This window comes from Aspergillus puulaauensis, chromosome 6 (genome assembly GCF_016861865.1).
Source record: "Aspergillus puulaauensis MK2 DNA, chromosome 6, nearly complete sequence".
Lineage (NCBI taxonomy): Eukaryota > Fungi > Ascomycota > Eurotiomycetes > Eurotiales > Aspergillaceae > Aspergillus > Aspergillus puulaauensis.
Genome location: NC_054862.1, coordinates 1,828,054 through 1,852,005, shown reverse-complemented (window position 1 = coordinate 1,852,005; position 23,952 = coordinate 1,828,054). Strand labels below are relative to the sequence as shown.

General features: G+C 49.5%; 8 protein-coding genes across 8 annotated transcripts; 3 read left to right on the top strand and 5 right to left on the bottom strand.

The window, feature by feature from the left end:
• Window positions 1–1,329: 1,329 nt before the first annotated feature.
• On the top strand, window positions 1,330–2,535 carry APUU_60702A (lytic polysaccharide monooxygenase AA11 family protein; the record flags this gene model as incomplete). Its single annotated transcript, XM_041693971.1, has 1 exon — window positions 1,330–2,535. One exon carries the CDS (start codon window positions 1,330–1,332, stop codon window positions 2,533–2,535), a length of 1,206 nt encoding a protein of 401 aa, XP_041559848.1.
• A 1,838-nt stretch (window positions 2,536–4,373) lies between these two features.
• On the top strand, window positions 4,374–4,577 carry APUU_60701A (uncharacterized protein; the record flags this gene model as incomplete). Its single annotated transcript, XM_041693970.1, has 1 exon — window positions 4,374–4,577. The coding sequence occupies one exon, from the start codon at window positions 4,374–4,376 to the stop codon at window positions 4,575–4,577; it is 204 nt and encodes a 67-aa protein (XP_041559847.1).
• Window positions 4,578–5,310: 733 nt separating this feature from the next.
• Window positions 5,311–6,492, top strand: APUU_60700A (uncharacterized protein; the record flags this gene model as incomplete). Its single annotated transcript, XM_041693969.1, has 1 exon — window positions 5,311–6,492. The coding sequence occupies one exon, from the start codon at window positions 5,311–5,313 to the stop codon at window positions 6,490–6,492; it is 1,182 nt and encodes a 393-aa protein (XP_041559846.1).
• Window positions 6,493–6,831: 339 nt separating this feature from the next.
• APUU_60699S (uncharacterized protein) lies at window positions 6,832–8,483 on the bottom strand (the record flags this gene model as incomplete). Its single annotated transcript, XM_041693967.1, has 3 exons — window positions 6,832–7,934; window positions 8,011–8,198; window positions 8,239–8,483. The coding sequence occupies 3 exons, from the start codon at window positions 8,481–8,483 to the stop codon at window positions 6,832–6,834; spliced, it is 1,536 nt and encodes a 511-aa protein (XP_041559845.1).
• Window positions 8,484–8,825: 342 nt separating this feature from the next.
• On the bottom strand, window positions 8,826–10,516 carry APUU_60698S (uncharacterized protein; the record flags this gene model as incomplete). The annotated part of the gene is made up of 3 exons (XM_041693966.1): window positions 8,826–9,182; window positions 9,283–9,725; window positions 9,790–10,516. 3 exons carry the CDS (start codon window positions 10,514–10,516, stop codon window positions 8,826–8,828), a joined length of 1,527 nt encoding a protein of 508 aa, XP_041559844.1.
• A 485-nt stretch (window positions 10,517–11,001) lies between these two features.
• On the bottom strand, window positions 11,002–14,041 carry APUU_60697S (Zn(II)2Cys6 transcription factor; the record flags this gene model as incomplete). Its single annotated transcript, XM_041693965.1, has 3 exons — window positions 11,002–12,030; window positions 12,105–13,017; window positions 13,077–14,041. 3 exons carry the CDS (start codon window positions 14,039–14,041, stop codon window positions 11,002–11,004), a joined length of 2,907 nt encoding a protein of 968 aa, XP_041559843.1.
• Window positions 14,042–15,786: 1,745 nt separating this feature from the next.
• On the bottom strand, window positions 15,787–16,122 carry APUU_60696S (uncharacterized protein; the record flags this gene model as incomplete). Its single annotated transcript, XM_041693964.1, has 1 exon — window positions 15,787–16,122. The coding sequence occupies one exon, from the start codon at window positions 16,120–16,122 to the stop codon at window positions 15,787–15,789; it is 336 nt and encodes a 111-aa protein (XP_041559842.1).
• A 5,217-nt stretch (window positions 16,123–21,339) lies between these two features.
• Window positions 21,340–22,696, bottom strand: APUU_60695S (60S ribosomal protein uL4; the record flags this gene model as incomplete). The annotated part of the gene is made up of 4 exons (XM_041693963.1): window positions 21,340–22,102; window positions 22,164–22,314; window positions 22,384–22,478; window positions 22,587–22,696. 4 exons carry the CDS (start codon window positions 22,694–22,696, stop codon window positions 21,340–21,342), a joined length of 1,119 nt encoding a protein of 372 aa, XP_041559841.1.
• Window positions 22,697–23,952: the final 1,256 nt, after the last annotated feature.

The following is a 23,952-nucleotide window of genomic DNA, read 5'->3' as shown; positions in this document are numbered from 1 at the left end:
CATTTTTCGGTCCATCTGGCAATGAAGATGGATACATGTAACATGGCTCGGAGGACTAGATTCTCTTGATCCATCGGTTTGTGGGATGTGATAATCTCGCTTCGGGGACAATTAAGAGCAGGAGATATACCCAACCGAAGACATGGGAATGACTCCTCAGAGCTGGACCCTGCCGAATGTAACACAGACGCTGTCGTCCAAGAGTACTGCGCCGCTGCAGACACTCAGACCGAAATTTCTGGCCTGAATCCAGGAAGATCTTTCGACACAAAGTGCAACGCAGAGTGCTGATTGGCAACCGACCAGCCGTTTCGTCAGCCAATCTGACGTTGACGGTGGACCGCTGAACCAGGCACTTGGGGCCCTGGGCCTCTGAACGGCGAGATGGTGCGACACGCCCAGTCTCAGGCAAAAGTTTCCCACGCGGAGAATTTACGAACTGCCGTACCGGCGGATACGCTCCCTTGCAGTGCGCACCCCTGCTGCATACACGTATTTACGGTATGGTTTTAGCCTGGTTGGTCGATATTCTTCAGAGGGAGTGGGCTGGCCAGCATCCCTGTCTCGAGACTAGCGCCCAAAGAGGCCTAGCGGGTATCGAATGTGGCCGAATAGAACATCATCCTCGCTTCTGACTTTGGTCTTCGCCATCCTCCTTCTTGGTCTCCAGTGGACCTCCGATGCGGGTTGTTTCATCTTTTGCAATATGCATCCATTAGCGATGCAACTCAGGGTCCCGGATGGCCACGATTCCCCCTGAAACCCCACTTCAGAGCGCCTTCGTCGGCTAGGATCTCAGACTATGTGCTTGCGACGCTCCTAGATGGCAGATATAAGACCCCCTTCGATGCCACTGTAGATATCTTCTTTTCTTTCTTTCTCCATCACGCAGCGCGTTTCGATCCTTCTACCTGAATTCGTTCGACAGTTCTACAGGCTAGTTCCTGTCTCATTCTTTCCAAAACTTTTTGGTGCCTTTGCCTGTGGCAGACCACCGACATTCCTTTCTAGACATCAAGTGACAACGAGCCCTTCGTCTTTCTCGTCAACTCAGCGGGTCATCCTTATCCTGCTCTAAGAAAAGGTATTCACTTAGCCATCCCATCTTGTCCTCGTTGGATACTTTCTCGGCAATCGTGCATTGGTCATTATTGTTACAATGGCACTATATAAGCATTTGATGTCCATTGACTAACTCCTATCCAGACTTTCCTACCACTTCCTGTCTATATATATATATATATTCTGATTCGTCTGGTACGGTCAGAATACACACTCATTCAACTGTCGAACGATTATCAGCTATCGAATCGTCCGAAATCCATCAAAATGTTCTCCAAGTCGGCTCTTGCGGTTGCTGCCCTCCTCGGCTCCTCCCTTGTTGATGCTCACATGCTCCTTGTCAACCCTGAACCCTACAACTTCAAGTCATGGGACAACTCTCCCCTCGCAGCAGACGGCAGCAACTTCCCTTGCAAGGAAACTGACTACACTATCACCAAAGAGAACCAGATGAGCAAGGGCCAGCCCCAAAAGCTCGAGTTCAAAGGCAGTGCAACTCATGGTGGTGGCTCTTGTCAGATCAGTATCACATCGGACCGGAAGCCCACCAAGGACACGAAATGGAGCGTCATCAAGTCAATCGAGGGTGGTTGTATGGACCCCAACGAAGGCGAATCCAACGGTGGAGGCGGCGCAGGCTCGACGAGCTCCTTCACACCTAGTTTCACCATTCCCGATAGTTTCGAGGACGGCAAATACACTCTCGCTTGGACTTGGTTCAACCGCATCGGGAACCGTGAGATGTACATGAACTGCGCCCCGATTACCCTAGGTGGGAGTTCCTCTTCGAAGAGGTCCGACGTGACTGCTGTCAAGAAGCGTGCTGAAGATTACCCTCCTATGTTCATCGCCAACATCAACGGTTGCCAAACGAAACACAACTCTTCTCCTCGTTTCCCCAACCCCGGTGATGATGTTGAGTCTATCAATAAGGCCAACCTGATCGCAGACGCCAGCAGTGTCTGTGACACTGGTTCGCCTACCTGGGGAGGTGATGGCATGAGTGGTGGTGGTGGTGGCTCTGCTCCTGAGCCTACTTCTGCAGATGGCGGTGGTGGATCCGAACCAACACCCACCCCCTCAGTCAGCGTCGGAGGAGCTGCCGGTGCCGCACCAATCCAAACCGGACAGACCACTGAGGCACCTGCCCCCGTTGCTCCCACCGCTTCATCGACCTTCGTGTCTTCTCCTGCTGCTCCAACCGCCGCCCCAACCTCAAGTCCCGGTGGCTCTTCAGGATCTACCGAGGGTGCTCTCTCCGGTGCCTGTACCGACGAGGGTGCCTGGAACTGCGTTGGAGGGTCCTCCTTCCAGCGCTGCGCCAGCGGCCAATGGACGGAAGCCCAAGCCTTGTCGGGTGGCACTCAGTGTACCCCTGGCCAGAACGCCGACTTCGCTGTCAAGGCTGTCGAGGTCAAGTCCCGCATGCTCAAGGAGAAGCGCCGACGCCTGCACGGTCACAACCACGCATAGATGCGTACCCATCCGCTGGCTCGGGTGGTACGTTCACGCTCATGCAAGCTTACACTCGTTTCTACTCGCTTAGTGTTGTGACCTTGCATGCGTTCGTGATGGAACCGTTTTACTTTTCGTTTCGCTTCATGTATTTACATTGATTGGACGCAGCGGGTGTGAGTTAGCATAGTATATATAGGGCATTGGGCGCTAGATACCATCTCATATCCAATTGGACTGTTGTCTGGGTTTTCTGATACTCATCGTACATCGTGTGGATACTCTAGAATTGTAGAACGTCCCCCCTGCATAATTATAAAATACCACTAGCTATGCTCCACATTGTTCAGATCAGAAGTCAACGGTCCAAACCGGTATACGATAATAATAGCCCGAGAGCGCTTCCATCCTCACCTCACCTCATTAACCCGCGGCCATGGCGACGACCACGTCACAATCTAAACGAACTTAAAGTCATCTTGCATTCTGACAGGATGTCAAAGTAGACAAACCTCCTCACTTAACCGCCGCCTTGCTTCACCGTATCCTCTTCCGACCCAATAACAACCATCAATCTAGAGTGGACACCAGCCAGATTCCAAACGCAGTCTCAACCTCAAAACATGAACCCAAAATAAAGTCGCTTAAACCCTCGCAAACCTAAAACAAAGCACATTCTGCAGAACGATCCACGACCACGTCATACCGCTTAAGCCCTGTGCTTCTCGACTGCGAGCTTGCCGGCCGTCAACTCGTCAGAATTTAGCGCCGGCGGTTAAGGATCTGCCAGTAGCAAGCCACGATCCCACTCTCTTGGAATTTCCTGAATCCTGAATCCTGGTCCCATTTCTGCAGTGGAGTGCATGGTTTCTTAGCCCCTTGTCTCATGGTCCGATTGTCCCTGATTGGCATTTCCTTGTTAGTTTGTCGCCAGTGTGACTGTCAGACTCAGATTGCCCCCGCCGGTGGGGATTCGAATTCTCCCCATTTTGCCAGATCGCAGATCGACCAATGGTATTTGGGTTCTGGGGTGGGCTTTATCACGGCGCTTAGATCAGGTACCGACCTAATTATTTAGGGTTTCTAATTTGATCTGTGCTTGTCGATCTATAGGGCCTTGGTCTCTGGGCAGGATGCAGGATTTTGAACCGTTTTCGGTTAGATGCAGACCTGACTTCACCCAGGAGCTTAGGTATCAATGATTAAGGAGGGGTATTTGCACCGGCGCTTTTGATGCCAGGAAATAGGAATGAAGATGAAACCGACCTAATAATATCTATTGGGATTTTGAGGTTGAGACTGCGGCATTTTCCAGACATTGACTAGTCGTAGTACCGAGGAAACAAAAGTAATGAAGGGCATTAGGGTTGAAAGCTTGGGGAGATCATGACATAGCCAATATTGAGCTGTGCATCTTCTAGTCAGCAGCTTCAATTGTATAGTTGTGGCCGGAATGAGATATATTTCATCAATATTAGATTTGTCGTCACTTTCAGAGAAGGCGTGCACCAAAAGTATCGCAGCGCTACCAGTTCGATTCTACAAGTAAATTAGTAAGGAAATGGAACATCATACAACTAACTAGTCTACACCGCACTCTGCCATTGTTTTGATCTTCCACTCCTTCAATCCTTCGCGACAACCTCAATCTCGAAGCCACCCAGATCGCGCTTTTCACCGTTTCTTAAGTCCTTCATGCCATTTAACCTGTCTTTATAAAAGACCTACGAGCTACTGGGATCTCTACACACCTTTGAAACCCCGCGATACCTGCCTCAGGATTCCACCCACCAGAACTCCGCGTTCAGATCCTTACTTTGCACGGCGTTGGTATTCGAACTGAGGAGATTTCAGCCATGGTCGATGTTTCTGTGCGGTCCATCCAGGAAATTGTGAAGAAAGCAAAAGCGCGCGGATACAACCCTGAAGAGTCTCTACGGGTTAAGAAGGAGCATTACGAAGATGGTACGCGAACAGGGCGCCCTAATAAGAAGAGTACTCCGGATTCAGAGAATTCCACAGCACAGAGTTCTACTACGGATGGAGCTGGGCATGAGTGATATTCTGAGCTGTCAGAATTTGAATCTGGTATTGTCTCTTTTTCTATTCTGTGAATTCTGCATTCCCAGGGCTTCGAAATTGCGAAGCTCATATAAAATATGATCTTACTGAAGCGATGAAGGTGAACATTGAGTATTACTTGCAGAGCCTCTCATCTTGGATTAATTAAAGATCTGATCTCTACGGACGAAACGGGCGTCGGTTTGGGCCGCTGACGGGGAGCAGCTCGAGTATGGTGTACAGACAATGATCAATTAATTCCTACATGTGTACGAAAGATCCGGAAATAAAGATCTGGAAAGCTGTTACTAATTGTCGGATAAAAGCTGTATAGGATTTAACTTGACTGAAACAATCAACAAGCAACCGGTCTGGCGTATCTATCACGGCACAGCAACTCAAACATCTCCTCAGATCAATGAAAACAGGTAACGGGACATGGTCAAAATTCTCGTAGTGAATATCCGGTCATGACATCTACATAGTTCATTCATTAAGAGGTAAGTGTCGACCACCAAGTGAAAGCATAGTGAACGGGTCACGTCTAGGCCTCCATAGCCCTAACATCTTCACCAACATACTCGGCCGTTGAAATATAACAATGGACGTCTTGCCAGTGGGGTTTCATTCTTCCTCCCTCCTTTTTGTCTTTCAGCATCCATTACATGCTTCCCTACATTTTCGTACCATATCCTGTACCCTATTTTACATCTATATCCCGCAGCCTGCAAAATGGACGACCACAACAAGCGTATCTCGGACTACTTCAAGACCCGCACCAAAGGCCAGAACGGCCTCTGGAAGGATATCATGATGACCTTTAACAAAGACCACTCCATAATCCTCGGCGACAACGACTATCTCAACCTCGCCCACCACAAAGACATCCTCACCAAGCAAGCCAACTACCTCATCAAGTCAACCTCCAGCGACGCCACGGACAACATCCGCTCCTCAGCCTTCCTCTCCGAATTCGACCCTCACACTGCCCTCGAAAAGGACCTCACAGCCTGGTTCGGCAAAGACTGCTACCTCGCCCAGTCCGGCTACGCCGCCAACGTCGGAGTCATGCACGCCGTCTGCCACCCCGGCATGCACGTCTACGCCGACCAACTACTGCACATGTCCTTCTACGACGGCCTCGCATCCCGCGGCGTCAAACTGCACTTCTTCAAGCACAATAACCCCACCAGCCTCGAGTCCCAGATCAAGAAGCACGGGCCGGGCTTCATCCTCGTCGAATCCATCTACAGCACCACGGGCTCCTTCGCGCCCCTCGAGGCCATCGTTGCCGTTAAGAAAAGGCACAACTGCATCCTGCTCGTCGACGAGTCCCACTCCCTCGGCCTCTTCGGCACCCAGGGCCTCGGAATCCTGCATTCCCTCAACCTCGCCCCCGATGCAGACTACGTCACCGCCAGTCTTGCAAAGGCCTACGCCACCCGCGCCGGTATAGTATTCAGCTCGAACGCACTGTACGTCCGCGAGCGCTCATACCCGTTTATATTCTCCTCCGGGCTGGTGCAGAACGACGTCGTGCGCATCCGCGCAATCTGGGAGGTCATAAAATCCGCCGACGCTCGACGTAGCCGACTAAGCAACATCTCGACTTTCTTCCGGCGGGAGATGGACAAGGTTGCGCCTGTTGCGGGTGGGTTACAACATACCCCGTGTGCGATTGTCAGTGTGCACATGGAGAACGAGGATAAGCTGGCCGAGCTGCATCGGTTTCTGTCGGATAGGGGGGTACTGGCGGCGCCGTTTTTGGCGCCGGCGACTTCGCCTGATGCGCCGCTTTTGAGGTTTTCGTTGAATTGTGATATTGGGGTTGAGGATGTGCGCAGGGTTGTCGGGGTTGTGGGGGAGTGGTATTCTCGTGGTGCTGCTGAGTTCAAGCCTAAGTCTAAGCTTTAGTTGGGGTTCTTCTGGCTGTTTGGGTCATGGTCTGTTGGGTTGGTGTAGACATAATAAAAGCACGATTTAATACATGTCACGGTTTTCTGCTCAGTAAATTGTTCTGTTTTCTCCCCTTAAGGGCATTCTCCCTCGGTTGGAGCTTTCATTGAGGTCAACAAGTTCCATTCTGCTAACGAGATGACAATGCACTTTTGTCAGACTTTGCTGCGGTCAGATATCTGTTCCGTGTCCAATTCCACATCGTCCGAGCCATCTAATATCCTCTGACGCCCAAGTCTACAAGTAAACGACCCTGTATTGCATTTCGAACCTTTTAGCATAATGGAAATTGAAGAATCAAACAAATATCAAGTAACGAACCTCAAAAGTAGCGACAACCTCAACTATATCCTGCATTTGCATTCCAATGTCGAATACACATTCATCATTGGCACCAAACCCGAAAGCCTGTGGCTGATTAAAGTAGGAATACGCGACGCTCTTCCACAACACTCCCAGAGACGAGATTTTCTCATCGAAGTATCCTATACGGAAGCCATTGAAGTCCTCGGGCTTTGCGTTGAAAAGAACACGGACACCATTGCCATCGAACGGACTTTCGGGGGCCGCCTTTTTGTTTTTGTTCCTGACATTCTGCTGGCGGTAGTAAGCGTACATTGCCTTCTCCAGGTTCCTGGGGCATATGTTCTTTGATTTTTTGTTTCTGGTCCCTAGAGTGATATTCTCGTGCTCTTTGCTGATGAACTCCACCGCTAGGATGTCCGTCTCAGTATCGAACACTTTCCATCCTGCCCGGGTTTTGTCCCTCTCGTGGACCGTCTTGCTCGAGACCATCGTCACTCCAATTTTAACCAGCGAGGGTGAGATTTTGGCTCTTTCAATTCTTCTACCGGCAGCGCATGAGTTATTGTGATAATGCTGTAGTGCACGTCCAGAGGACGACAACGGTGTTGCATGCAAGCCATTTCGCGCAACAATAACATCCTTTATCCACTGGACAACTTCCCAAACCTTGACAGTAGTCTCGAATTTATTCCCAATCTTCATGGAAGCATGGTAAAAAAGCCTCCAGTCAGTGTTCTGACTTTGGAGCTTGCTTTGATCAAGGCCAGTAACGCCGCAGGCGATATAATCGAGGTATCCATGATCAGTGTCCCGTCTGAACCGCGACTTCCAGAAGAAGTTATCATGGAAGACGGTACTCATTGCTCGTGAGACTCGCCGCAGATCCAGGAATTCGTGACTGGGAAGTAAAAGCGCGACTTTTTCGCGGATTTCAAGAGGCAGTCGTCGGAAAGGATCGTTGGAGTTAGAAGACGAGCTGGTCTTCTCCTTCATGGAGCTGGAGGGCTCAGGTAATTCCCTGTCACCCTGGAGGAATTCCTCCAGGTTCTGCTCTCTACAAGGGTGGTACTGGCTGGGGCTAGAATATGCAGGATCTTTACACGCACCACCATCGTCAGTTAGTACTTGGCTAGAAAATGCAAAGACAAGACAGCACACAATGATACATACCTCTCGACGGCGGTAATTCACGCAAGATTTCATATAATTCCTTCAGATTAGGCTTACCGCTTGGGTATAGCTTCTTCTTTGCATATTGCCAGCACTGCTCATGTAGAACGAGAAAGTCCCCCCTTGGAGGCGACACACAATGCCGGCTTCGCCAGGGCTTCGGTGGCCCGTACTCAAAGTTGACTCTCCTATTCTCGTGAGCCCCCGCGGAAATCTGGTTATACTTACTGGCTATCCCCGTTAAGTTTACCCACCCGCGGGCTGTGCGATGTACTTTGATTGATGAATATGGTCAGTGAACCTGTTGGCATGATAGAATTGAAAGCACCGCGCGAGAAACCACTGGCAGAAGACAAGGTTGAGAACTTACGCACGCGGATTGCGTCAAGCCAGACTGGAGTCGGGGTGGCGGTGGCACATCCGCATAGTATACAGCGAGTGAAATCGAACGTTGGGTCGATGTTTAAGGCCATTGTGTGCTATGCCAGGCGGGATAGTCGCAGGATGATAATGGGAAACTGCTGTCTTTTTAGACGTATCCAGGACATGACGTATCTAGGATGGACGCGGAAGCTTTTTTGATGAATAAAGTTAAGATTGAGATGATGTGGACAGACTAAAGACCCAATGAACAAACTGAATATTATAAACAAGTTCAAGAATTGACTGCAGGATCTTTTCGGCCCTGCACCGGCTGCCACTCCGCTCTTAATCGCAAATACTGAAAGTGAATCTATTCAGAATCGGTCTACGAATACGATAAATCCACCTTTAATCATCTCCAGGTCCATGATCGAACCAACATTGGCAGATTATCACCAGCATACCAGACGGGGCCCAACACCGCCAGGACCTCCCAGTTCCTTTACACAGTCGTGATAACATTTGCACTGACCCTGGTCAGGTTGGTCCTTCAGAAAGTCGAAAGTCCATTTTGCCGCCAGTTGCTCGTATACGATTCCGCAGAAAGGCGCTGTAGGTTTAACTGGGAACAGGCCAGTCTTCTGCATCCGCAGCATCCAACCGCCCAGCAATGATGCACAGCAGTAACCCCTGCATTCCGAGAGCTTGACAGCCTCCAGACCACCATAGAACTTCTGGTAGGTCATGTCGACGATGTCTTGAATAACAGCCTCTCTCCGAGCATCAAGCTTCCTTGGACTCAATGTTAGCTAGGGACATGGAATATATGTCTTCTTGAGAATTCTCACGCAATAGATCCTGCGGGAATGGAAGCCCCAGCGATGGTATTGGTCCTGGACTTTGACATACAAGCCTCCAAGACGCAGTCAGCCGCTCCCTGCGGAGACCCCAAGCCCACGTTAACCAGAGCCATATCACAAGATCGCGCGAGTACCTCAGATTGTGGATGGTGTCTCCCAGCGCTGACATCCACCTTCTCGCGTGATCCTCCAGCAGGCCATGGCATCCAAGATTGCCTGATATAATCGTGATCTTGGCTAGGAGCTCAAGACTCACCATGCGTGGCACTTTGTCAAGCCGCCAGTGCAGAATATTCAATAATACCAAAAGCGCTTCAGAGTCAAACGACGACAGAAGGATCATCTCTTGTTCCCCCTTGGATAGGGCCCCCATTACCTGCTGAAGCATAGGCGTGGCACCCTTGATGCACTTTCCTGAAACTTGATACTGGATTACCTCAATAAACCTTGTAACTTTGGGTTGGGATCTAGAGGCTGGCGTCGGAGGCCCACCTTCAAAACGGCCATGGTCAACATCATTATACCAGAAGCAAAGTGGCAATTAGTGCTTACTTACCCCAGACAGCAAACGGGGGATCGACGTCTCGCAATGCAATAGTCACATCCCCCTCCGGGTCAACAACATGCCTGCCACTGACAATACTGAGAAGAAACCGGGGAGATACCGGCGATATCTCGACACACCGTGCCCAAGTGGCTATGGCGCGGCTTTTCTCCAGAACCTTATCAGCACGAGTTTCTTCCTTACGCAGCAAATTCTTTCGATTATCAGGACATGGTTCCGACCTTGACCCTATTGTCTTTGTAAAAGGCGTGGGTGTACTCGCCGCGCGCTTTGTCTCGCTAGTAGCTAGAGGATACGGTGTAGCCACTGCATGGCTTTCATCCGACGGTTTATCCCGGCCTTCGCTATCTCTGGGAGTATTGGCCGTTTCCTCCGTAGCACAATCTGCTGCTGTTGTTTCGCGGATCTGGTCCGACGAAGCATCTGCGTCATTACTCTCAGCTTGACGAGAGTCTTCAGTGGCCGGTTCGGTCTCGCCATGGAGGGGTGCTGGCCGATCACACAAGTCGACCTCGACGGGGTTCTCCTTAATGTCTGCATTAGTACCTACAACAGAATATTCGTCCCCAGACTCGATTTCGTCGCACGGGTTGGAGATGCTGGTCCAGTCGAAGGAGATAGGCGTTGGATCCCAAAGGTCGCGTGCAGCGTTGTCTGAATCGGGCTGGGCTCCCTTGGAGGCCTCATCAGCAGAGCTAAATGGAAAAAAGGAAAACATTTTCGTTGTGGAAATAATTAAGGGTATAGAGGAGGATACGGGGGTGTTTCTGGATGTGGCCCCTAGGCGCGGTTTAAATAGAGAAACATTTCTCAAGACAGCTGATTACCATTAGTGTGGGATCTGACGCATTTGCTACCTGCAAGTTATGGGTCGTATGAGGGTGAGCAGGCCAGTTAAAGTTTTATCAGGGGAAAACCTAGACTGAGGTCGGTGGTTGGAAATACCGGCTTTGGTCACTAGAGCTCTATGTTGTCCTAATTGTAAAATCAGAGTATTATCTATACGGTAGCTCATGCTGGAATTCATATCCGCCAAGGTTGCTAGAAACACCATCAACGCCAGTCCCTACCTCACGATCAGAGGTAATATATCAAGGAAAACATCCAAACGAGATCCCAGGTTAAGTAAAAAGCGTATTTTGTGTCATCGTTTGGTCGCTACATAACTATCTTACGCGTCAACACCAAATTGGGGGGTCATTCTCAACTTCGGGTCCTGATCCAAACTATGTTCTGCATCGAGAACGGAACATCAACTAATCCAAATGCAAAAAAGAGTTGCTCCCAAGGAAGCCCTCCATACATCAAGTCCTCATTGGTAGATGAGTCTTGTTTCTGAACTTCGTTCTGCACCTGACTATCCAGGGACGGTCCGTCTAGGAGGAAAGCTACTTTTCCTCCGGAATCCACTTGACGAAAGGCCTCCATGAGTGCATCCAAACGTGTCTTTATCAGTAACACTAAGGGCTTAATGCTGCCCCAGAAAAAGCTGAGTTCTCGGATGACTTCAAGTCCGCCATGCAGCAGGTTGATACATTCCGGTAGGTCGATCATCAGTCCGCCGGCACTGAGGACATCAACTGCAGACAGTATCACGTAACCGAGGAAGGGGTTTATCAAAGCCCCTTTTGGAGCCACTGGCTCTGTCGTCGTCGGCGACACGTTGTAGTCAGAGACATAACGTTCTAGGGCAAGTGCGGTCCGAAGAATTTCCACCGCGTGATTCCTGGCTATATGAACATATTTTGAAGCCATCCTTGGTCGCAGAAGCTGCGAGCGTGCGTATCGATTGAGTTTCAATAAAGCAGCATGGTATAAGAGATGGATTGATATGAATGAATCAACCGTTCTCCCCTGGATACTTCTCTCTAGATTCATCGACGTAAATGTCAAGTAGTTCGGCAGCCTTGAGAGCCACTGGTCTGACCGACGGACCATGGTACTATAGAAATCTTCAAAAAGTTTGTTGTACGATTCTGCCGGGATCAAAGATAGTCGGAACACATGGTCCGATACATCTCCCCATATGGACATGACGTCTATCAAAAGTGCCATTGCACTCAAACCGGACATTTCATTGTCATGGGATGGGACTTGGTTCAAAAAGCTTTGGAAAAACGGCACCGTGGTGTATTCCTGGGCTTCGTAGATTTCTTCGCGGCAAGGAAGTCTCAAGAATGCTGTCTGAGAGGAGATGAAGGTGGTTGAAGGCGCATAGAAACATGACAGACGCTATGGGATAGTTAGAAAGATTAAGCGAGAAACAAAATGGGGAACTTTGAGCGTAACTGAATATGTTTACTTACGTCAGTTAAGAAGGCGATCCAGAAGGTTCGTCGGCGACATTCAATTAGGGCTTGAGGATGCAGACCGTACTCGCAGGGTTGGCTTTGCTCCACGATAACTCCTCCCATCTCAACATTATATCGCAGGCCGCACACTGTTCGCACTGCAGCGCCAGCAGCATCCCAAGATTTCACGATCGCACCAATGGCATTGTACCAGAGGCTAATTATGATCCGACTGTGGGCAAGCTGTAAAGAAAGACTGTGTTGGCTATGCTCGAGTGCATACCGAGCGGTCCGAGAGTATTTCTTCATGGCCGCTATCCTATCAGGCCGGTCGGAGAAAATACACCCTAAAGCCATGATACAATAGACGAGCATTTTATCATCAAGTGACTTGGTATGACATGATTTCAGCCAGAGCAGAAAACGCTTTCGTGGAAACATGTAATACAGGCGGTCATTGACGAATGTAAAATAAGTTTCGGTAAAATGTATGGTAGATTCCGGATCGACCGTATAAGGGTCTACTCTCCAGTCGTTCGCCAGTGGATCGTGGGAGTCTAGATCTTTGATTTCCGTCAATATCTCGGCATAGTCCGTGAAGCCCGAGCTAGCACTCTCTGTGGAATATACCGGCATATTTACATTCCCACAAGATATTTGCGGCAGTCTAGTTGCATATTGTTGGTCAAAATCGGTAATGCTCTGACGGTTGCTGTCCATAGCAGAAGGCGTAAGCATGGAATCATCAGATAAAGGAGACTGGGAGTTTGTCCCCGGGAGGGAAATCGAACTTTCCGAAGCCATCGCAACAGAATATAGTGAACTGGAGGTACCTGCATTGTTAGAGTTTGCCATTGTAGGATGATCTCTCATGTCATATTTTCTCGCGAATTGTGAAGCCCTTGAGGCCGCACGATGACCACGCGGTCTGTGATCAAGTTAGCAATTAACGCTCGTGGCCTCCCCCTGAGTTGCCTGAATACTTACGCACTCTCAAACCTGCACTCCCTCCCAGATTTTTGGCATTGGTCACACTTTGGCAAGTTAGGGTGACACTTTATCTTCTTTTCTCGGCATATGAGACAAGCCTGGGCTAATCGTTTTCTTGGTTTACCGGCTTTCGTAATGCCCCAGTTGGCGTTAACCGGGATGCCGTCAATGATTTTAGGGCAGTGGGACCCATCCGCGTATATATAACACAATCCTTCACCATCTATATACCTCTCGTCCACGACGTGTGGGCGTACTTGGGCCTTCTCCGATTTTCCAGTAGCACTGAATAATCCCAAGTTACTGATGTTGGGGCCGGTTGCTACGTGTGTTCTGTCGTTTAACTCGTCACTATACCGGCGGTGCAGGCTAGGCGGATATGACGTGTGGGATGGATTCGGGTTGAAATTTAGATACGCTGGGGTATCACGTCCAATAGCGCGAGTCGAGATGTGAGATATAGGAGGCAGGCTTTGAGGTTGTGGCGAAGCCATCAAATTCACATTTGCCCTAGAGTTTTCGTAGAACACTGGTCGCACTTCCTTGGAAGGCGTGTCGGACTCATTATGGTGCAATCTTTCAAGTGGTTCCCCTGTTTCGCTTGGGGGTAAGAGTATTCCAAAATTTCGGGGGTTGTAAGGCGATGGTGAGCGGCTTAGCTGCGCTGTTGGTGTAAGAAGCTGGCTAACAGAAGGGAGCTGTTCGTTCGCCTGTTGGTAGCCTGGGCCCCTAAAATAACCTGACGTCTCTTCACTATCGTCACCCCTCTCAGTGCGGTTCTGTGGCCGTAGAAATGGGTCGGTTCCAAACTGTAATGGCGCCGAAGTGCGTGGCGGTGGAAGTTGATATGGGTGAGTTCCCGAAACTGATAGGTTAGCTGGACGTTTCGGTTCTTGCTCCGCGAGACCACCGGCAGCAGGTAACATACGCCCGAAAGGTCCGATATAATAAGTCGACGACATTGTTTTTTTCGTTTCGGTTGCTCGGGTCGAAGCCCCAGTACAAGTGTTCAGCCCTCTACCCAACGGCAGGCGATTTGTGACACCACACTTCTAATAGGAGCTATCGAAAGATGCCCAAACAACAGGTCTCAAATCTCCTGATTGGAACCAGTAGAAGTCGTAGCGGTCTAGGGACAGTCGCAAGGTTAGGGGCGCATGTACGATTATACATGTGGGAGCGTTGCACGTTTAGCAGATTTCGCGGAAGTACACACCTCTATCTTCCGTCCTTCCTTTTTGATGTTCGACTGCGCAAAAGATTGTCGCCAAATTAAGTCGTCAGAAGTTTGCGGCCTTTCAAAGTGAAGGGCAAGATGAGAGTGGTAAATCCCGATGTAGATGGTCAGATTAAAGCCTGGGAACCCGCCTGAAGATAGCAAACCCTCCCGGTCAAGGCTCGGTATATAACCCAGCGCAGAAGAAAGAGATTTATATCGTTTTTGGCGCTGAATCGTCCGGAATGACTGAAACCACTGAAATGAGTTCTCGCCAGAAAATGTCTTTGCCACGCAGGCTACTGAAAATGAAAGCTCCCGTACACTTAGGGATAAGTAGGATAAACCAGAGCAAGTGGGGACCAGAGTAAGATCTAAAAGTGAACGATTATAGCGCAAACGGCTTTCAAACTCTTACTTCTTGATTTCTTTCAGAATCGGAACGAGCTCCCCATGCCAGAGTTGCTGCAGGATCCCAGCCGATCCCCCCGGCGTTTGAACGACGAATGTCTATCCAGGTCGGTGTGGACTCAAGCAAGCCAGGTCAACAATCCTGGTAACGCCGAAGCTGTAAATGGCTAAGTCACCGAGGGAGAGGCTTGGGCAAAATACAGAGGGGCAAAATAAAAATAAAAAAAAACAAAGACGGGTAGCGGAAGTTGGACTGCAGGAGAAGAACAGGGTCAGAGAAGAACAGGGGGAAAGACTCGGGGACCATGAACAGGAAAAGTAAAGAAAACTGTAAGGCGCCCGTTTGTCAACGTGAAGTGCCATCCGCATCCAGATGCAAGTCCAGGCGAAAGGGAGTCTAGGGTGGTGACAAGGCGGATTATTTTCTATTATTATTACCGTTAATTTGCTTTTCTTTCTCTTTTGGCCATATTGAATTCGAGCAAAGATGATCTGACAAGGGAAAACAGACATAGCACCAACACTTAGGAGCCGCTCGTACGTACCTAATTGGGCAAATGGGCTTGTCTCTGGCGAGATGACTGCAGCCGCTAACGGAGGACAATGAATGCTGGGAAGGATGTCATGCCGGCGGCAAAATCTTGATGGCACAAGACTAAGACGCAGCGATCAACGATTCGCTACTAGGGCAGCGGCTGGTATATTTTGGGTTTGGAGGCGGGGAGGGATGCCAGGTTGAAAGTCGAGTTTGACGCTGATGAGAAGGATGCCCCGGTATGGGAACCCTGCAGTAGACAGGGGGTGCAGCGGAGAACGAGAGGGACGGAAGAGCCCGGTAACGCAAAACGAATTGGACGCGAGGAACAGGAAATCAAACCGAAGGGAACAAGATCCGGGTGACTAAAGATAAATACTAAAAGCGAATGGTGTAGTGGTGAAGAGGGAAACGCAGTAGGACAGCTCGAGAACTTGAATCTGGGTCTGTGATTGTTTGCGATACGAACCGCAGCAACAACCCATCATGTCCCGCCATATCCTCCCCAGGACTGATTCAGGCTTGTCGTGTTTGATCGATGGATCTCATAATTTGGGACCACCCCTTATAGATTCGACTCGCTTGAGCCGAAGCAAGCTCTGTCTCTCTTCGTGGGTTCGACGACGCCTCATCCTAGCCGCCAGTCCACGCCCACTAATAAATCGATTATTATTGACCCCCTTTTCAGCATTTCTTTCGAAAAGATGAACATCTTCGCATTGCTTTTTTCTTACGTTCTGCATTCGTTTCGCCTCGGGCTTGACTGGCGTGAGTTCCGGATGCGCCCCGCAAGAAGGATTTTCTGACGGCGTTTCAAACGATCCTTCCACCTCCATATTGCACAGCCCGAGCCCATTGGAGGGACAGGAGACTCCTCGCATCCTCGGGACGGCACTTGAGAATAACCTTGTTTTGTCTTGTCTGAATATCAGAACCACGAGTGCCCCGTGATGTTTGAGCTCCTTTCATTTCGTCTCACTTGGTAGGCAAAGCCAACGGTCGATCATCAAAAGGTACCTACTTCATGGTCCGTCCTCTGCGCGCACTGACTGGGATATCAAGTACTATAGCGGAGTCATGTCTTCTTACTCAGGCATCTGGACTAAGCGAGAATTCTTTTAGCGGCTTGCTGCTGCCGTCGTTGATGAAGACAAAATGAAGATGATGGGCCCACAGAAGCTTCGATTTCCTGTGCGGGTACGGATAGGATACATCTGGACTCTGCCAGAGTGGATATCTGTTTCTATGACATGCCATTTGGTCTTCGTAAATGTAAGGTTGAAACTTGAGAGTGAGACTAGCCTCGGTTTCGCGAGAGTCCAGTTCATGCTGGTCGTTCGCGGGGAGGGCTGCGCTAAGAAACAAGTGGAAACACGGCTCTTGCAAGAAGACCCGCGCAATCGAAAGGTGAGACTGAATCCCGGTTTCAGGTTTCTTTGGCCTCTATTCTGATGCTGCCGGCCATACTGTATTTGTCTCGTTCCGTCTCAAGCTCTGGCGATCGGATCTGCAGCCTCGTTATTATTAGTACAAGGTCTCTTTGGTTCCATGCTGGCCCCATTAACCACCCCTTTGTCTGACAATAATTACGCACCTCTCTGGCGCATTGAGTCAGTGTTCTCGGAGTATTCAGTATAGGTAGACTATTCTTTTGGGTACAATATTGACATGTGTCATTTTGTTCCAGAGTTGGCATCTTTCGAGCAAAAGGAAAATCTCCGCCTGGGAGGTCATTGGTGCGATGTGAGTCCAGATCCAATTTATCCGTGCGTGTCCCGAGATTGCTTGTCCTATCATGGCCGACTCCTTCCCTCCCCTCACGAGGGCCTTGTCGGACTTAATCGTCGAATGGGAAGGGCAGCTTGCTGTCCAATGAATCCTCCAGTAACCAGTTCCCCATGCTGCCGCTCGGGCCTAGGCACGGTACGGAGCTCCGGAGTATAAAGAGATCAATCTGGACGATGAACCATGATCTTGATCATCATCACAAAGTACCGCTCACGCCAATCAACCAATTCTACCTACGCCCGATAATCCTTCCACAAAGGAAGCCAAGGTTTCCGCCTTGGGGGTCTGATGCCAACGCTGGGGCTGACCTGTAAACTAAATTGAGTTTACACTCGCCTCATGGTTTGTGACTTCTAGCGCCAACGGCGGCCGTGGCCCCATTGGTAGAGTTCGACTAGTCCGGGTCGACCCCGATAGGACTAAAACGCCACGATGAGGTGGGATTCGAAATGACTCGACCTTTGGTAGCTGAGGTGCTGGTAAGGATAAGTCTAACCAGGCTACTCACTCGTTAGCAAAGCGCTAAAGGAGTTGTGCAATGGAGAATCTGCAGCAAGCGGAAGAGGCTAAAGCATCATAATACCATACGTCCTCAGTAAATTTAGGCGATTCCCTTTACCAAGCAGGGCCCTGGTCCTAGTTTAATAACACGTAGATCACTGACCTTTTGGATCCCAAGCATCTAAATTCAAGGAAGGCCAATTTATGGCCACATCAACTTCAGACATTGCCCCCTCAACCACATGCAAAGGGCAGCACTGCGCCAAGAGTTGGCTTGTAACCGTGGAGTTACAAGGAACTGGGGAGTGGTCGAGCTGTAAGTTGCCGCTGGAGCTGCATACGCGATAGTGTGCTAACGAGGAATTGAAATGGCTGGTGGCGCATAGACCCTGTCTGTGCTACTGGCTCCTCGGACGGAGAGTGAAATGCCAGCAGCCTCGCCAGTAATCGTAACTCGGTGCTTGAGAAACGAAATCTGCACTTGCAGACAAAAGTGAAGGTCTCTGGAACTCAACGTCATGTGTTCTGTCTGAGAAGGCCTCCTCACGTGCTTCCTTCATTGAACTTGAAAGTTGATCGTCCTCCTTGGGCAGAAGCCGTGTTCGCTTCGTTACTCACCTCCATCGTCCGGCCGTCGGAAGAAGACAATCCCTGTTTCTTATCTACGCCTGGCTCATCCCATTCGTTCAGTCACACTTCCATATCGCGTTTTGGTACCCTTCATCTACCCAAGATGCAGCTAGCTGGGGTGGTCATGACTAGGATCTGAAGGCGGTTACAAGGTCACTTACTTTGCAACTATGTGCCATTTTCTCGAGCGAAACGGGAATATCATTCACGACTCGCGAGCTCTGTCGATGAGCTTCTGTGGGGTTTCGTATCTGGAACCCCAGAGTACCGGGACGAAATCGCACTCTCTTATGCAATGACAGCAATTACTTAGCGCATACAAGGCTTCAGGATGTACCCTTCTCTAAAAGTTGGCTCTATTTTACCAACAGATGACACTCCAGGCACTGTTATCGTCTTGAATCTTTCGCGGCGGGGCCCGTGAAGTACTCAAACGCAAGTTACATCGCGGGCAGAGACCACAGGATAGCATGTTCCCACGGAATATATTTCCACATAACTTACAGCTACAATAACAGGGCCCTAGGTCGCCATAACTGCAATGGCTGGATTTTATCAGGATACTTTCCAGGAAGGGGAAATTCTCCGCTCTTGGAATCAATTTCGGCATTCAAAACGAAGCCGTAATAGAACGCCATCTCCAAGAATAAATCATAAAGCAAAACTCAAACATCAGCCGAAATGACACTCTGGGACAGCAGGTAAGAATCCTTTGGTAAAAAATTCCGAACTATTTTTATGCCTCCGTCGTAACTTGTACTGGTACGAAGGTTAGTGCATCGGTTATGCGCCGCTTGTTATAGGTCCCGACCCCCGGATAAATTATTAACGTCTTGGTCTTAATATAAGATCACAGACGGCTCACAATTCCCTCATATCTGATTAGCAGAGTTCCCCATATGCAGGCTCTGATCATATCAAATACCGAGCGGAGGGTTTCGCTTTCTTGGACGGTAATCATGCCTGGCGTTAATAGCGCCCCCTCCCCATCCGTCCCTAAAATCTCGGCACTCGCTTAGAAGTGGTTATTCAAAAATTTCAACACGCTTCTCACTTAACCATAATGTACCAGGATTTTCTACTTCATCCCGGCTCATCGAACGGCACGGCACGGTTAAGGTGGCCTCACCAACCCAGCCTACCTTGGCGAGTTTATAGCTTCTAGCTTATGAGTGCCCTCGTCTCTTGGGCCAACACAACACGTGGAATTCACAGGACACATTTTTTACCACGTAGAGGAATTGACTCTAAATTCGGGCCACGAGTAGGTACAAGAGCATGAAATATGAGCATCAAGTTGCACAGCACATTCTCCTGTTCCGCACACGGAGACCGATGAACCTTCGAAAAGTGCAACAATGACCTTAATTCCCGGTTGATAACGACATGGCTATGCATTTCCTCGAGCAGTATCATGTCCTTCGTGTCAGCTAATTCGTCGTCGTTCAGTTGGTCGCTACGTCTTCCACAAGCTCAAGTTCAACCGCCCAGAGATGTTACCCATCAATCCGTGCAAGATCGGCAAGATCGGAATGAGTGCCCTGGTGGGTAAGATTAGGGCTTCTCCAAGCCTAAGCGTTGAGAGCCGATTTGAACGGCGGACCGCGCCTTAACAATCATTCTCCAAGTACAGGCCCGCCTAGCCCGATAGTTGCGGATATCCAGCCTCCAACACTTTACAATTACAAGAATAGTATGACATATTGCGGCAATTCTGACAAAGTAGCAATCGCACGAGAAGGTGGGAATGCACGCAGAGAATTCACTTGCCGGCTCGAGATAAATCAGATGCCATTTATTTCAAACCACCCTAACATTGCAACCTTCAGCCTCACTCGATCAAATCAACGAGGACAGCATTGTGCGCGCAAGACGAACAGTAGTCATATCACAGTCCACTTCTGCCATAACTTAAGTCAGAGCAGTACAGGAAGTCTCAGCAGAAGCTTGATAAGACGCTTACGGTTAGGTACGCTGAAGTAAATATTGTTGGCATATAATGCAAATAGAAAGACGGCCTAATGCCGCTAGTGGTTTTTATGGTCGAACAGTATTTCGATAAATATCAGGTTTGATAGACGTCAATGGGGAGCGTATCCCTAGTCATGCCATCATTCAAACAAAAAGAGAGAGGGCATGATATGGTACAAACTATAACCAGTCTGTGCCTCCTCTAGGTACCTGGTTTCTGGATAGCGCGCAAAACCTGTTACACCGTGTTCTTCCCGGACCCTGTCTCTCCCTCTCGTTCGACCGTTATGTGCTATATACTAACCCGATAAGAGCCCGACCAGAGACGGAGAAAGACATCCGTTGTCAAGCTGACCCAAATCCCTTGTCGCGACGTCGCCAGACGTCTCCATATATCGCCACCCGGAAGAATTCCTCCTTGTTTTTCATTTCTCCGTGCCCGGTCATCTGCGCATGCCACATACGTAGCAGATGGCTAGGTAAAGCCCCGCCTTAGTTTATCTGGATGTAACTCCGGATGTTCCGTGCCCTGACCTTTTCGGGATTTATACGAACAAGGCTCCCCAATCGAACTGTGGACGCACGGTAGATGCCCCGAAAGACGAGCTACCAAGTAGTGTGGTTTCATGGCATTAGCCGGCACTAATCATCCACTGAAATAGCGTCGGCTGAATTGTGAGACATTTGGCCATAGAGATCCGATATTATAGTTAACGCAAGCTAAACCGAAGGGAGATACTATTGCGAGGGTCTGCTGAAGTCCAGATGTCGAATCGACACTACTATGGAGTATTGCTAGTCTACCTGCAGTGTCCAAGCCACGTAGTTGCGACGGTCCAATTGTCGCATCTTCAAGGCCAACTAAACCTCGGAAGAGCAACGTGCGCTCTTCTCTGTGTACGATTAAGGACCATAGACCATAGACGATTAGGCCGTAATTATGAAATCCCAGGGCTTCCAGTAGAGAGCAAAAGAGTATAAATACTTCAATCGTCCATACACTCTACTACATAACCCGTACTAGATCATTTATAGTACTCAAGAGCTACGAAATCCATCCACGCTTGGATCAATTACATATTCATTACACGTGAGTATTTAAATAAAGACGAAATAGGGTATTGCAAATCCGTTCATTTGCTTATTGCTACCATTTTAAAAACCGGTCCCATCAACATGACACTAAAACCTGAGAAAGCGCAAGTCCTCTATTCCTCGTGGAGAGTCTTCAGGAAAGACTCAGCCGTGGTCTCAGGCTTGCCACCGTCAAGAGACTTCTGGCCAAGCTTCTCCTTAGAGAACGCAGCAGCGTAGGGGTTAAGACGCAGCATAACCTGCTTGTTGCGGAGAGGGTTCTTCTTCTGGACGTTGGCGCGCTTGGTGCGGGCCTCACCCTTGGGGCCGCGGACGACGGACTGGATTTCAGAAGAGTTGATGAGACGGGCGAGGTCGGCGTTGGCGACGAGGTTGGAGGGGAGGACAAAGTCCTTCTTAAGAGCGGAAGGAGAGTTCGTGGTGCCGTAGACGGTGTCAAGGGCCTCGAAGGCAGAGGAGGTCCAGACGATGAAGCGACCGAGGTGACCACCGGGGGCGAGCTGGAGGAGGTTGAGGGAGAAGACGGAGGTGGTCTCAACACCGGGGATGTTGCGGAAGGCACGGACGAGCTCCTTGCCGTCGGTCTCGGGGTTGTAGACGACGAGAGGACCGCGGCGCTGGCGGAAGCGGCGGTTTCTCAGCTTACCCTTACCGGCACGGATCTTGCGGGACTTGGAGACCTTGACGAGCTCGGAACCAGCACCGAGAGCCTGGAGGAGAGCGACGGCGGTCTTGGTCTTGGTGACAGCGGCGTTCTCGAAGGTCTTCGAGTCAACGACGAGGGGAACCTCGGGGACGTTGGCGATGCGGTGACCGCGGGCGAAGAGGAGAGAGGGGACGGAAGAAGCAGCCAGGGCAGAGGCAGTAGCGAAACGTCTATCTCGCTCGTTAGTAGAAATTCTTCTGCCATTCAATCTCTCCATTGATCCATCCGTACCTCTGGCCAAGGTTGACCCTCTGGTGCCACTTTCTCCAGACCTTGGTGGGAGCGAACATGCGACCAGAACGGCACTGGTTACCGAACGCAGCCTGACCAGCACGGTGAGTACCACCACCGGAGACACGGGGAATACGAGCGACAGCACGGCCTAAATGTCCAAGTCAGCACACACGCTACCTTCCAAATCCTGCTCAATTGCCCATTGTCCAAAACATACCGGTACCCCAGGACTCAGCGGAGGTCTGTTCACCAGCCTTCTCGCTCACAGCGTAAGGCTGTCTCTTGTTCTTCGCCATACCGGTGTGGACCTGCCTGTAATTCAACCGTCAGCCCAAATTCTCTCTTTTAGCTCATATCCAAAAGTCGCGATTCCCAAAGCCAATCGATCCTGCTGCGTTGAAAAGCAGAGTTCGCACATACTGGACGATATCCGAACGGATGGGAGCGGCGAAAACAGCCGGCAGAGGGGCAGTGGCCCCGGTGGGCTTGCCCTCGCCGGAGGCGATAGAGACGGTAGGACGAGAGGCCATTGTTGTCGACGTGAGGCTGGTTGTCGTCGTTCGAAGTTGCGGATCGAAGTCTCTCACGAAGTGGTGGAAATTTTCGCTTAGTTTGCATCCCGGCCCATCGTGTGCGGGAAAGCCCTAAACCCTGCGACCGAATTGGGCCGCGCTCAGCCTTGGCACATATACCTCAGGCATACATTAACCCCCATCCTTTTGACCCCACCCAGGTTTCCTCAAGAAACGCCAGGTTTTCAAATTGCGTTCCTGGTCTCCGTCCGGCAAGGATGGGCAATCATTGCTAGAGCGAAATTCACGATGCTATTGATAATAAAAACAACTACTGGTTCCCATTGTAAACTTATTGCCTGGTTGTTGATAATCCAACCTTGGAATCGACAGTGGCAACAGTGCTCACGCTAGATCGGAGTTACCTGAAAGGCTACCATCAAAGGTCATATTATACTTTAGATATAGGGAAATTTTAAGAGGAAAGGAAACCTACCGAGATCTACTGTCTGTTGGCTATTTCATTCTTTGTAAATAAGACTTAGAGCCATAGATTAATGGGTAATGACCTACTGGCTCGAACTAAATATATTTCCGCAGGCTCTCAGCCACAATGTGTATACAACCTGTTAATTGGTGGTTAGATGGAGTCGTCTTATTGAAATATGGACCCATAGATAAGAGATTTTGAGTATAATCTATATCACATTGTTTTGATATCGAATCTTGATAGCCTGAACTATAGTCCAGATTTTGGCCAATGTACTACCTAGCCTAGTCCCCATTATATATGGCGAAGATATCCGAGAACCAGTGCTTTTGGCGCGTAGAATAAGCAGACCAAGCAAGTTAGCGAAAGGACTCATATGACGAAACAACCAATTCCGAATGCATTTTGCTGGCGGTATCTTGTACGGTGCAAGAAGCTGACAAGTTTGATCGCCACTCTAGCGGTTTCCATGACTAGGCAGATGTGAATTTCCTAATCGCTATATCAGGCCTCGGGTATATGCGTATATGCTCTAGATTTCGCATTTGTGAAATGGTAAAAAGAATCGGTTTAGTATTGGTATTAAAAACAGTCAATTATAGTAGATAGCACATTAAGGATCACGCTTGTCGTACGCTTCCTTCTTCCCTGATAAAACAATCTTGAATTCTGGACATCGTGCAAACAATGAAATCTTAGAAACACACGGGACATGGTTCGAAGGCAACTTTCTGAAAAGAGCGTCAAAATAAGAGAAAAAGAAAACGCCAGTTAAATTAACATA